Here is an 11941-nt window from a genome sequence, read left to right as displayed (position 1 = left end):
TTAGAGCTTGAAGAGTAATGACATTCATTATGCGCGCTGCCGTTGGGGACATTACACAGCTTTGAATCGTGTACTACTCTTATCATCTAACCTCATCTCGTGGAAACCGAGGTAGTTTGCCCACTTTCTTTCAGATCTTTAGGACCATAGATCGTACATTATACCTGACAAAAGAAAAGGTTGATATCACCGTATTGGCTATATTTTTCTGTAAATCTATTCAGTAGATGCGTATGTCCGAGTTCCTTGAGCGTTCTACAACATCAGTCACCCTTATGAAGGTGCATGTACATACTCACGGTCCACTCCAAACGGGGTCACGTAGGAGAACTAAGCTGGTCTTACAAAGTAGCGAACGACGCAAGAGAAAATCATTAATACATACAAGCCAAGGCGATATGGAGGTTTTCATCATCGGTGTCTGTAGAAAGAAAGTGGGTGGAGATCGCGAGGCAACCGCTTTTTTCGATAGTTCATTGGGGAGGCTGGAAGCTGTGAAATAAGTTTGCATGGTCAGTGATGCGTTTTGATTGCGATCAACTGATTTGTTTCTTACCCAGGAGGAGGGCCACTGAAGCCTGGGGGTGGTTGGAAAGGCATGCCAGGTGGGAAACCAGGCGGACGGAAGCCAGGTGGAGGACCTTGCATGCCTGGTGGTGGGAAGGGCATACCACCACCTGGAGGGCCACCCATCGGAGGGGGACCACCCACTAGAATATTCCAGATTCATCAGCGCAAAGATACTTCGAGAAAGAAAGACGAAATGTACGGACTTGGAGGCATCATTCCCATACCACGACCAGCAGGCATTCCACGTCCTGGACCGATAGGAAGCTAAAGTGACGATCATCAGCATAGCTTCAGAGAATCAAGCAAACATTAGGACGCACCGCATTCTTTTTATCCTCGTCTACCACAGGTGGTGGTCCCTCTACACTCAAACTGACGACAGTCTCTCCTCTAAGAATAACGAGTCCCAACATCCGTTTCACATCTTGTTCAGGAGGCGTTACTTCATCTCCTGCTTTCTTCTTTGGCCTAACGCGTCTGAACTCTTCACAATCTGCCAAAACGAGGTTCATATGTCTGTCGAAAGCAAGCATGTGGCCTATCAGAGCGCGTCCGTCATTGATAGTGACCTTGAGCCTCCAGTTGATGAGGCTGAGCATTTTGCCTCCTTTTGACTTTGGTGGCGGCTGTATGAGAACATCGAGATAAAAAACTGAACGATAACAGGGGATATAATACAGGTTTTGCAACACTTACCATGATGTTGATGGTCGTTTTTCAGCAAACGTTGGAATCAAGATTTCCCACGCATGCGCCTGGTGTACTACGACTCACTTCTCCTGTATTGACCTAATTTCAGACTTCATACTGTGAAGCAGAGGCACTTGCACCCTTGTAGCCAATTGCAATCCTGAGGGCATATGGCGTTCAATTTCACATCGCAACATTAACGTGAGTAAGCCAATGATCGTCTTATTGTGGAATTGGAGCCTCACCTTTTATCCCATTGACATTCTTCAGATATCACTTCCATCTATCACGTATTTCACCTCTACCCCTAACTGCGAAGAAGCGTACCATCTCGCAGTGCACGTTGGTGAATAATATTGCACTAGTCTCGGTTCAGCCATGGCAGCCTGAGCCAGTTTCTGCCGCTAAAAAACCATAGATTTGGAGGTCACTTTAGAATTCCTGGGATATCCGATCGCACCTACATATAATCCTCTAAACGTTCTGGCGTTGTTGAGCGAATCCAGCCTTGTAAATGATGCTTCCGTTTCGTCGTGAGCCAGGGCGATGATGCGGATTTGAATACTTCTTTGTAAGTGCCCTGTATCTTAAACGACGCGCTTCATATAAACAGGTACTTCCACAGACACTGGTTCATACTCGTCAATCGCGCGACAGAGTATAGATGCGACACCCTTAGAGTCGAACAGCTTGTCAAACCCCATACGGTGGGATCCTTACAGTGTATATCCGATTCCCTGCTGGAGTCGGCGACGCTCCGGTTCGTTGTCGACAATCCTGGTGTCTTGACTTCTCCAATGTCAGTCTTTTTTAGTGCGATCCTGTAAGCCCTGACAACAGCAAGCTTCCAACGTTTACGGACCCCAATTTCGCGTGGGAACTTGTCGAGTAGTTCAAACTTGGGAATAGACAGCGTTTTGGGTGTTTCTGAGGTGATCGTCTCGTAAAGGGAGCACTTCGACAGGTCAAGGTATAGGAATCGATTGAACAACTACCATGACTACAAACATGATGTTGCGGAACAACTGTCCAGAACCGCATGGCTCTTTGCACAAATACAAAAATTATGGCAAATCACGACAATGAACACTGGACATGTCAGACGGTACATCTTTACTCCGACTTCACTTCCTCTTCTCTTGTCGAGCTAACTGCATCTTGGCATCTTCCAGTTTCCCCCGTAGCTCTGGAGTGCTTGCTTTCATACGCATGCTTGCCAGATGATCGATACTTCCTTTGACCACAGCTGGACTCTGTTTTGCAAATACAACAATATCCACGTTAAGGTCTGCGTCAACAGCTTTGCTATAGATATCTTCAAAACATCTAAGGAGAAACAAACCCCAGGCATGGAGATCTGTTGCGAAGGATTGGTAAGGAGCTGGAAGTCCTCGCTGAACAGTCGCATAAAGGTCATGGGCATTCAAGATGCGACGAACGTGAAAGAGGCGGTGGTAGTGGTATTTATATGACTGGACAGGGGAAACTGACGGGGTCAGGTACTTGAAAAGTATCCAGACTGCGATCCAGAAAACGGCTTCAATATCATGGAGAGCATGTTGAACCCAAGGGCTAATTTTGCGCAGCTCGTCGAAACCGCTCAAGTTTAGCGGTAGAAAGAGGTAAGATTGATGTTGAACTTCCGAAGCCATGAACTGCCAAGTGTCCTACACAAGTATATCAGTCAGTCACCTCTTTCGGAATAATGAGAAACTCACGGGCTGAGTAGGATGCGTTTCTGCCTCGCAATGAATGTTAAAACTATATTCGAAGTCCATAATGACTCCAACAAGTTCCTTTCCTCCTTCCAGCAATTGAGGGCAATTGCAAGGTGCCTGGGGATTTCGTTCCACAATGAGGATGTTATTTGCACTAACATCTCGATGGATATGGCCTGTAGAATGCATCGCTCCGCAAGCTACAGACACCTATGAGAAATGGGTTATGTCGTTGAAGGAAGATAAACATACCACAGAGCACCCCTTGTAACGCGAAAAACATTTGATCAAAAGTGTCGAGGGTCGTGAGAGGTCGCCCAACTTCTTCGAATACAATGCGATAATGAATACGTTGGTTGCCATTCACTGGCGTCATGTGATCTGTGGCTTGGAATGAGGTGTAAGTATGAAGGCCAGTGGTGGGGCAGTCAACAATAGAAATACCAGTGATTTGTTTGGGATCCTTGCCTTCCGCTGGCTCTGGCGGAGGTCTAAGCAAATCCAGGTAATCCTTGCTGGTAAAACATACACCTTTGTGGTGGGTTCTGAGGGTGTGATCCTGTTCAGCCGGGTTGCTCTTGCTAGCAGGCACCCAGCCTGCTGTGGTGCACGTCAAAAAGTGCCTCAAGCGGGGGTCGCTCCCGAGTTTTTGCCGGATCTCGTTTAGATAGACGTGCTCCCTGGGGCGGTCATCGTTTGCCCAAGTATCCTTCAGGGCAAGCTCTCCACCAACCATCTCACCATTTTCAACCCTTCGTACTGTCCAGACCCGAGTCGCACGACCGGTAAGCACATCAGCACTGTAGTCGGCTATCCGTCTGACAGTGCGGTAGGTTGTGGGCCGGCCATCGTTTTTGTCTTGGTCGAAGACCTGAATATCGAAGATGTTCTCGTTCTCCTGGCGATCATGGAGGGTAATGGTATCGTCGTAACCTAGGCGGACACGATCGGCTGTTCCCAGCGCAACCAGGATATGGGCGACATGTTTCCTGTCCTGATATTCTTAAGGTCAGATTCGCAGATGAAAGAAAGGTAGGGAACGACTCACGTCATGTAGATCGAAGGGTTGCGATGCCACCAAGTTGGCTCGGTTATGGAACCACAGACGGCCAGTCGTGTTTTCAATCGTGAGGCCGAAAACAAAACGACGCCTCGGGTCATTGCGCATCACCTCGTTCATCGACCATACCACTTTTTGGTAGTTCTACATCAGAAAAAAGACAACGTTAGTAAGTTATGTCAATGAAGGGACCAGACTCACATCCAACTCATACAGCGGTGTATTGTACCTTTTGAATTTTCCCGGGCACACGATCTTCAACCAGTCCCAATCCCAACCAGATTCCAAATCCTCGCAAATCGCCTCGCCGATTTCGACTGCTGCATCCGGTCTGAAACGGTTTTGCCTGTTTGAGTGCGGCGTCTTCTCCCCTTTCACGACATGATTGGTACTACGTTCTGGAAGTGATGGAAACCGTTTCCGAAGTTCGTCATATGCGTCCAGTACCGCATCGTTCAGGCGCTCAACGAACTTGAAGACTTTCGTCTCGCGCGCTTTTACTTTTTTGGGAGAAGGTGGAACCAATGAAGCTTTCCATTTATCGTTGCGCGTAACGGCTCTCTTTTCCTTCAACAATGTCCACAGTTCCTCGATGTGTAGGTCCTCCTTCGAGGGAAAGAGCGCGTCGATCATTTCTTGAAGGGGTACCCTCTGCACTTGGGGGTGATCCAGAAGGAGGCCTGCTCGAGCATTTGCGCTGTATTCGGAACCCTCAGCTTGCGTTGCGGGAGGGGTTTCCAAGGATCCGGACCCGAAACTGTTAACCTGAGGAGGTTGAGGGGTTCGTGGAGGAGAGTTTGGTGGCGAGCGGGCGGTTAGGCTGGGCACTTCAGAAGGATCCGATTTCCTCCTCTTTTTGGGAGGATTCGAGCAACCTGGTCGCTCATCTGTACCACGACGGCCCAGTGCATTGTTGGTGGACTGCGCAGTCGATGAGTGGAAAACTTGTTTAGAGGTTGACGAACAGAGCGACGCACGGTTTCAGCTGTTGATGGAGCAAAAAATTGTGTGTTTGTTGGTCCTATGAAAGATAGCTGTCGTCGATAGGCCTGTATTGAGCTAATTGAGCTAAGGACCCTGAGCAACGCAGGTGCGGTAATAGATACAAACTGGTAAATGCACTAGAATGACCAAGACATAGGAGGCGTCCCACGGCCCTCGATCTGCAGCTTACTACAGTAGACGCCCATCCGTCCACGCGCCCATCACCCTTCACCTCATCAAGCCATTTTTTGGGCTTTCCTGACTTCACATGAATGTCGGACAGCAGCTGACTTCCGGTCTGTAATATTCGCGATCTCATGTTATGTTATTCACAATCACGCCATCCAGGTGCCGCATCGGGATTCGCTTCGACAATTGCTTTACAACCTTGTGCGTGAACATTTATTGAGCCCAATAGCCTGCCCAGAGTTCCAAGGAACAGAACGATCTCTTTTCCAGTTGATTTGCTCAAAACACGACTGCAGCAAGGGGATAGTTTGCACCGTCAGAGGTACATATGTTTCCCTTCCTGGTTATCATTGTTGCTCATCGCAATTTCAATAGGCCCTCTATCTATCGTACAACTCGAGACATAATTCAAAAAGACGGTGTTCGTGGATTGTGGAGAGGAACGAGTCCGTCACTAATGAGGTGCTCACCACGATTGAACATTCCTCCATCGAGTTACGCAGCTCAGCACAAAACATTATCGCAGGAACGTTCCGGGTGTAGCGTTGTACATGACAAGCCTGACTCAATTACGGACCTTCATGGCTACATCTCCCTATTTCTCCCGAGTCAAAGGACATTCAGAGGATGCTAAACACTCTTCGGTCCTTCCCAAACTCACAAGTCAAGGAAATCTCCTGTCGGGAGCTGTCGCGCGCGTTGGTGTGGGATTCATTCTGAACCCGTTGTCGGTGCTTAAAGCCCGATTTGAGGTCCGTTGGTCGTAAATGTGGTTTTTTGAACTCGTAGATAACTCGATTTCGCTCTAGAGTAACATATACGCGTACGAATCCGTCTCAGGAGCTTTCGTATCGATCGTACGGCTAGGCCCATCGGAGCTTCTCAAGGGGTTTAGTGCTAGTTCGTTGCGAGATGCGCCGTACGCCGGACTATTCGTCGCGCTTTATGAGGCGTTCAAGCGTCAAGCCTGTGCGTCTTCGTGGTTTTTACCGTTCAAGTGCATCTTACAGACGTTTGTTTTTCTTCCCGGCAGCTTTCATTGTAGCCCCGAGCTCGAACAGTCAATCTGCAATGATCCATAGTCTATCAGCAGCCAGCGCCGGGGCTCTAGCGACTATAGCTACCCATCCCTTTGACGTTATCAAAGTGCGCGTCCTTTCAACATAGTTAGTCTGCTGTTATCCTGATTGATGACCACCTTCAGACAAAAATCCAAGTCCGCCGCGAAGACCGGTATCAAGGGTTTCTCAGCACTGTGAGAACAATATGGAAAGTGAGTTAAGTATGCTTGGAGATTTGAAACCCCGTCTTGACATCGATGTTTTCAGCATCAAGGGGTTGTTGGATACTTTGAAGGAACTTCGCTACGGCTTTCCCGGAAAGTATTGAGTTCAGCGATAGGCTGGGCAGTGTATGAATGCATACTGATGGTTATACGGACTTGAGTATTATAATTACAGTGTTGACCATCATCCTTCATATCTTATGTGGTAGTCTATGCAATACACCTCTCAAATTTGTGCCAGGGTGACGCGTGCCGGTTTCCATATTTTTCATTCTACCCGTCATGTCAATGCTACGAAGAATTTGGAGAGCCATAACTCGACCAGTACTTTACATTCTTTCCCTACTGTCCGCGTTCAATATTCTAATCAAACTCGAGCTCCCGTTAGACAGGCTTTGTTGGTCGAGATCTCGAAGGGAATTCATTCTATGAGCGGCCGACCCCACATCCCAGTAAGTTTTCATATTACTAGCTTTTCCCGACAACCTTAGCTATATCCTTAACAGGTGGTCGTACACGACGAGTAGTTAAATACCGAAGACCAGAGGATCAGTGGTTATACATTGGAGGAGGAAGAAGACTACCCAGTACGCACCTCCATGAAAACCCGTTCATGTTCTCATTGACTCGTCATAACTCTCTTTCACACAGTTCAATGGTCAGCTTGGCTATCTCACACTCGACCCACCCCGCCGACATTGCAAGAGTTACAAGTCGATTTGATTCGCCAGCAGCGTGTACACCATAATGCTGAAATGATCAAAGCAGCAGACGAGATGGAACGGGAGGAACAGCGGAGGTTATTACAGGCAGGGGCTACGACGAAGAAGGCTATTACTCTTGGGATCGAGCCTACATCGAGCGGCAACGAAAACACGAGTTCCAAAGGGAAAGATCCCTCGACCATGGGCGCGCCTGCAGGTGGACCACTAGCTCTTACACAAGAACCATTGTGTCCGTCGCCCACTAAAAAACTGGCTTCAAAACTGTTACCTACGACAGGACCCGATGAGTATAAACCTGAGTCTTGGTCACCTAGGGTATCAGTGCAAAGAGGACAGCAAAGGGAAGGATGAAATTATTTCCCGGGGTAGAAGAATCTCTAATGAACAGTGATCTGATACTTGGTGAACGATAGATAGTAGTCGGCTGTATAGCACAGTAGAATGGAATGAAGAAAAAAAGCTCCATTAGAAAAACAATTGTAACCCTCGATTTCCCTCTTTCTTCTGACTCTATCACCTCCGGGATTGCACGATACCGGTATCGCCGTTAGCCGGCGTCGAGGATGAACTTGTCAACGAGGTTTGTGTGTTCGTACCCGTCGTATTAATCCCAGCTGTTGGTGAACCAGTCATGGTAGTCGATTGCTGTCCAACTTCTTGCCCACCAGGCGTGGTACTACTACTAGGGGCAATACCACCTGGAATCGACGCTGTTGAATTTCCACCCGCAGACTGGTTCTTATTATTTCGATGCGCCTGTGTCCCACCAACGGCACCTCCAATAACTGCCCCGATAATGACTAGAGCAAGGATAGCGATTATGACCATTCCTTTCGTTGTCCGCCAGAAAGGTTTTCGGGACGACAATGAGTTGTTGGGTGCACCTCCTGCTGCTGCGGACGAAGTGAGATGTTCATGAGAGTAGTTGGCTGGCTTGTTTTCATTCAGGAGAGCTCGGGCTTGAAGAATGTCGGGGTTGTAACCTTCCTGTTATTAGTGGTACGATATTCAAAGACATTCAGAGATTGTGGGATTGGAAATTCATCGCGAAAACTCACCTGACGCATTTGTTTAGTCACGGCTGGTGCATCGCTGAGGAGGCTCTTATCGTACGGGCCTCCAGCATTGGAAGTCATATTAATGGTGGAGCTGAGAAGAGAAAGAAGGGGGGGGTAGTTTCAGAGGAGTCTGTTTGAGGCAGTGACAGGGGAGCGCCCGAGTTACAGAATTAAATTATCCCATGTGGCAGCGCGTTCCCGTACCGAGAAAACGAATAGAACTGTGGACTTGATAGATATGAAATAAAGTAAGTACATACAATCAAGAATTCAGAGAGTCAGTAACACAACGAGGAAAAACGAAGAGTGAGACGTGGTGATCAAAGAAGGGGGTATATGCAAATGTGAGTGTTCAATATGAAAAGTCGAGCCATTATGCAATAAACGAATTCTGCACGCATATCGAGGTAAATATAGAATGAAGCAATAAGCCAGCGGCCGTATTAGCCTAGGGTAGATCGTCTATTGCAGCATGTGTCCGCATGTGTAGAGCATTCTGTTCAGAAACCAGGTCGGTCAGATGAGAAGAACGAGACGAGAGAAGAACACTTGCCTCCATACTATACTTGCCCTTCCTACCAGACGGCCCGACTTCCAAATATTTTCCTGGCGAAGGAAGTCAAAATGATATCCAGCAATCCCCAGAGTCCAGAAAGTCATACCAGATATGATCATATCGAAATGCTTCTTGCCGCCTTCTATATCTCCTTGACATACCAGTAATCTTCCCAGCTCGTAATCTAAAGAACAGCAATCTTCAACCTGAGAACAATAGGTGCGTAATCAGAAAGGGAAACTGACGAGCGTGATAAACCAAATGATGATCCAACTCGATACTCGGTCCATGTTCAAACACAAATTTGAACGCATCGGCGGCGTTCTTCTCTGCTTCTTCCTTCGCTATTTTAGCAACATCATCGGGTTCCAGTTCAGCATCAGGGTCCTAAAGAATGTAACGTTAGTCACCTGGGAAAAACTCAAGACGACGCTCGACCAACCGGGTACGCGATATATCTCAAACATACACCCTCCAAGAACTTGGCGAGACAATAATCGTCCCAGTACCCAACCCCTCCTTCATACTTCTTCGGATCTCCGCCACACGCCTCGAGCTTCTTCAATAACTGCCTAACCTCCGGTAACATCTTCTCGCTGACCACTCTTGGAGGTGCATGGGCGATCCCAAGAAAGATATACGCTATCTCTAGAGCCGGAAGTGCAAGGCGACCTTCCTGGGATTGGAACTTGCGTGCTTTACGAGCGACGAATTTCTAGATCGAAAGAAAATCACTATATTCCGATCGTAAAGTAAAAGAAGTAAAAGAGGGGTTACCTCGAGCGGGATACTCTTCCCAGCAATCCGTTGCTTCAAATTCGGCACCTTCTCCATGAATGCCACGAGTTCTTTACGTCTCTCTTCACGCTTATCCGACTCCTTATCAGACAACTCCAAGAGACAGACCGCTAGACCATACGTGTAGATAGCTTTCGACCACTAGTAAACAGGCACGTTGTGTTAGTGTTTGAACAGATGAAGGACAGCCAAAAAAGCGTACTGTGGCCTCCCGTTCTAGGGTTCTCCAAGCCTTCTCACTACCACTGATGTCCCATAAAGCCAAGCTGCAGATTGCGATTTCCCTGCATGTGTATAGTCCCGATTAGCGAAATTCACATCTGCCTGAGAAATGAATGAAGTCATCCCAACGTACCAAAATGAGATATGGTGCAGGTTCCTATACTGTGTCTGCACTTCCATGGCATGCGTGTAGTGTTGAATGGCCCGTTGTGGTTGGGACCGTATAAGAGAAAGTCGTCCCGCTCCGAAGAGGAAGAATACACCTGTGGAAAAGGTCAGAGAGCTTTTGAATGCGAAAAGAATATTTCGAGTACCATCAGGATATCGCTTCAGATTCCAATCAACAATCTTCTGGGCCATACTGATGTCGACACCGTCGAACGTGAAGCTAGAAAGCACCAAATGGAACACTAGCAGGGCCATGTCGCATATTGACCTTCTAAGACCTTCTTCCTCTGCACAACGGGGTAAGCGAGAGAAGGAAAGCCGAAAGGCCATGAACACACCTGTATTCACACTAGGTTCGCTACTGTCCTTTGTCCACCCACCAGCCTTACATAGAATCTCTAGTGCTTCTTTTCTTTCCCCATGATAACCAAACATCTCGACGATGGTCAATAACTTGGCTGGCAATAAACTCAAGATGAGAGTGCTCAATCCAGCTCCGAGATAAACGCCTGAACGAAAATGAACGTCAATCAAGGGGTCCTCCTTGATCGACGAGTCCGGAAGAGTTGCAACATATTCCGCATCCATAGTGGTAATATATTTGTAAAGATTTCGATAGATGCCGATGATGGCTCGCATGTTGAGGCTATTTGAAGTGTTAATGACTGCATAAACAACTGAAAAGGAGACTGTTCCATACGCTTCTTTGATGAAGGCTAGCCAGTCACCGGAGTAAACGATACCCAGTAAAGCCTAAATGTCGGGGAAAACGAGAGTGGAATTAGCTAAAGGCACTGAGAATGGGAACAAATTTTGAGTCGCGTACCTTTTCGAACAGGCTCTCTGCATATGTAAGCTCCGCGTGCCTCTCCAGATCCGTCATGCTCTTAATGAAACCGACTCCATGGGTGTTTAGGGAGGAGACCACGTAACCGGCCAAACGTGAAGTGAAGGAAGCAGCTTTCTTGCGATGCTGAGAGGCGATGTGGTTCCCGTGTTTTGTATGCCCGATCCCAGAGAGAAGGTCCTACCACACAGCTCAACAACAGTTCACTAAACACATAACATACAACCAACTTACCTCATCTGCGTACGACATCAACCCTTTAACACATTGAATAAGTCCAAAACCCGTCGCAAAATACATTCGTTCCCTGTTGATTGGATGATGTGTTCAAAGACGAATACGAGCGACAACGAAGGTAACCCACATCTTCTCGTCCTTCTCGACACAATACTGCTCCGCTTCCACCATGTGCGAAGCCAGAAACAAATCGAGGGCATATGCCAGACCCGGTATATCGTCGAGCGATTCCGATGGCTTGTAAGACTGCTTGATTGGAGGTGGGGAGGTATAGATAGACCGGTATGATGGTCTTTCAACCACTTTACCACCTTCTCCTAGTGTTGTGTTATCTTCCTCCTCTTTACCATAAGCACTTGTTGCCGGAGTCGCGAACCCATCACTACTAGGTGGCGAACTTGCTGTATTACTGGTCACAGCCGACGACGTACTATCGAGACTCTTGCTAGCTTCTATGGCTGACGTCGCAGTGGAGGCCATGGGGTTAGATGTTGAGGAGAAAGAAATACGGAACAAAAGTGGCCAAGACGACAGGTTTAAATAATAATGTCAACGTTTGAGTTAGGTCACCGGTCCATCCTCACGTGTAATCAGGGTCAATCTTCACGTGGAATTTAAAGTTAGACCGCGCCCCTTTTTTATCATTCATTTGCCGATTGCGGGGAGTCCCAGACTGCCCCGCACGGGTTTCCCGCAAACTCCTGCTTACTGAGCTATTGTACATATTTGCTTTGGGAGAGCAGAAACGTCGACCAAGATGCCAGAGCTACACCTCGAGAAACAAACTCAAACCAACCAACGGCATTCACCGACCGCCGACTAGCACTCTTGCCA

The 11941-nt window shown here is 47.7% G+C and overlaps 6 protein-coding genes across 6 annotated transcripts; 2 read left to right on the top strand and 4 right to left on the bottom strand.

The window, feature by feature from the left end:
* Positions 1 to 5: 5 nt before the first annotated feature.
* Positions 6 to 1297, bottom strand: E1B28_003948 (uncharacterized protein). The gene is made up of 5 exons (XM_043148390.1): positions 1267 to 1297; positions 891 to 1196; positions 774 to 834; positions 557 to 710; positions 6 to 492 (listed from the first exon to the last, which is right to left on the bottom strand). Exons 1-5 carry the CDS (start codon positions 1267 to 1269, stop codon positions 474 to 476), a joined length of 543 nt encoding a protein of 180 aa, XP_043012989.1. The 5' UTR covers positions 1270 to 1297; the 3' UTR covers positions 6 to 473.
* A 1087-nt stretch (positions 1298 to 2384) lies between these two features.
* E1B28_003947 (uncharacterized protein) lies at positions 2385 to 5177 on the bottom strand (the record flags this gene model as incomplete). Its single annotated transcript, XM_043148389.1, has 8 exons — positions 2385 to 2927; positions 2979 to 3178; positions 3231 to 3365; positions 3423 to 3972; positions 4027 to 4182; positions 4240 to 4959; positions 5016 to 5097; positions 5161 to 5177. The coding sequence occupies 8 exons, from the start codon at positions 5175 to 5177 to the stop codon at positions 2385 to 2387; spliced, it is 2403 nt and encodes an 800-aa protein (XP_043012988.1).
* A 113-nt stretch (positions 5178 to 5290) lies between these two features.
* On the top strand, positions 5291 to 6656 carry E1B28_003946 (uncharacterized protein; the record flags this gene model as incomplete). The annotated part of the gene is made up of 9 exons (XM_043148388.1): positions 5291 to 5318; positions 5371 to 5412; positions 5482 to 5533; positions 5587 to 5673; positions 5738 to 5963; positions 6021 to 6180; positions 6245 to 6357; positions 6416 to 6484; positions 6540 to 6656. 9 exons carry the CDS (start codon positions 5291 to 5293, stop codon positions 6654 to 6656), a joined length of 894 nt encoding a protein of 297 aa, XP_043012987.1.
* Positions 6657 to 6778: 122 nt separating this feature from the next.
* E1B28_003945 (uncharacterized protein) lies at positions 6779 to 7572 on the top strand (the record flags this gene model as incomplete). The annotated part of the gene is made up of 4 exons (XM_043148387.1): positions 6779 to 6820; positions 6885 to 6948; positions 7003 to 7083; positions 7148 to 7572. 4 exons carry the CDS (start codon positions 6779 to 6781, stop codon positions 7570 to 7572), a joined length of 612 nt encoding a protein of 203 aa, XP_043012986.1.
* Positions 7573 to 7734: 162 nt separating this feature from the next.
* On the bottom strand, positions 7735 to 8357 carry E1B28_003944 (uncharacterized protein; the record flags this gene model as incomplete). The annotated part of the gene is made up of 2 exons (XM_043148386.1): positions 7735 to 8208; positions 8280 to 8357. 2 exons carry the CDS (start codon positions 8355 to 8357, stop codon positions 7735 to 7737), a joined length of 552 nt encoding a protein of 183 aa, XP_043012985.1.
* On the bottom strand, positions 8128 to 11637 carry E1B28_003943 (uncharacterized protein). Its single transcript, XM_043148385.1, has 15 exons — positions 11235 to 11637; positions 11105 to 11177; positions 10850 to 11050; positions 10724 to 10776; positions 10362 to 10669; positions 10170 to 10310; positions 9989 to 10118; positions 9836 to 9917; positions 9613 to 9774; positions 9278 to 9550; positions 9081 to 9222; positions 8942 to 9019; positions 8833 to 8885; positions 8280 to 8775; positions 8128 to 8208 (listed from the first exon to the last, which is right to left on the bottom strand). Exons 1-14 carry the CDS (start codon positions 11585 to 11587, stop codon positions 8728 to 8730), a joined length of 2097 nt encoding a protein of 698 aa, XP_043012984.1. The 5' UTR covers positions 11588 to 11637; the 3' UTR covers positions 8128 to 8208; positions 8280 to 8727.
* Positions 11638 to 11941: the final 304 nt, after the last annotated feature.

This window comes from Marasmius oreades, chromosome 2 (genome assembly GCF_018924745.1).
Source record: "Marasmius oreades isolate 03SP1 chromosome 2, whole genome shotgun sequence".
NCBI lineage: Eukaryota > Fungi > Basidiomycota > Agaricomycetes > Agaricales > Marasmiaceae > Marasmius > Marasmius oreades.
This window is presented reverse-complemented; position numbering and strand designations above follow the sequence as displayed.

What these genes read in the sequence shown, in the direction of transcription:
- E1B28_003948 (XM_043148390.1), bottom strand. An exon ending in ACGAGGATAAAAAGAATGCG is followed by an intron (nt 835 to 890) that starts GTGCGTCCTAAT and finishes TCGTCACTTTAG; the next exon opens with CTTCCTATCGGTCCAGGACG. An exon ending in TATGGGAATGATGCCTCCAA is followed by an intron (nt 711 to 773) that starts GTCCGTACATTT and finishes GGAATATTCTAG; the next exon opens with TGGGTGGTCCCCCTCCGATG.
- E1B28_003943 (XM_043148385.1), bottom strand. Translation starts at nt 11,587, where the DNA reads ATGGCCTCCACTGCGACGTCAGCCATAGAAGCTAGCAAGAGTCTCGAT. An exon ending in GTCGAGAAGGACGAGAAGAT is followed by an intron (nt 11,178 to 11,234) that starts GTGGGTTACCTT and finishes TCCAATCAACAG; the next exon opens with GGAACGAATGTATTTTGCGA. An exon ending in TCATTTGGTTTATCACGCTC is followed by an intron (nt 9,020 to 9,080) that starts GTCAGTTTCCCT and finishes GCTGTTCTTTAG; the next exon opens with ATTACGAGCTGGGAAGATTA.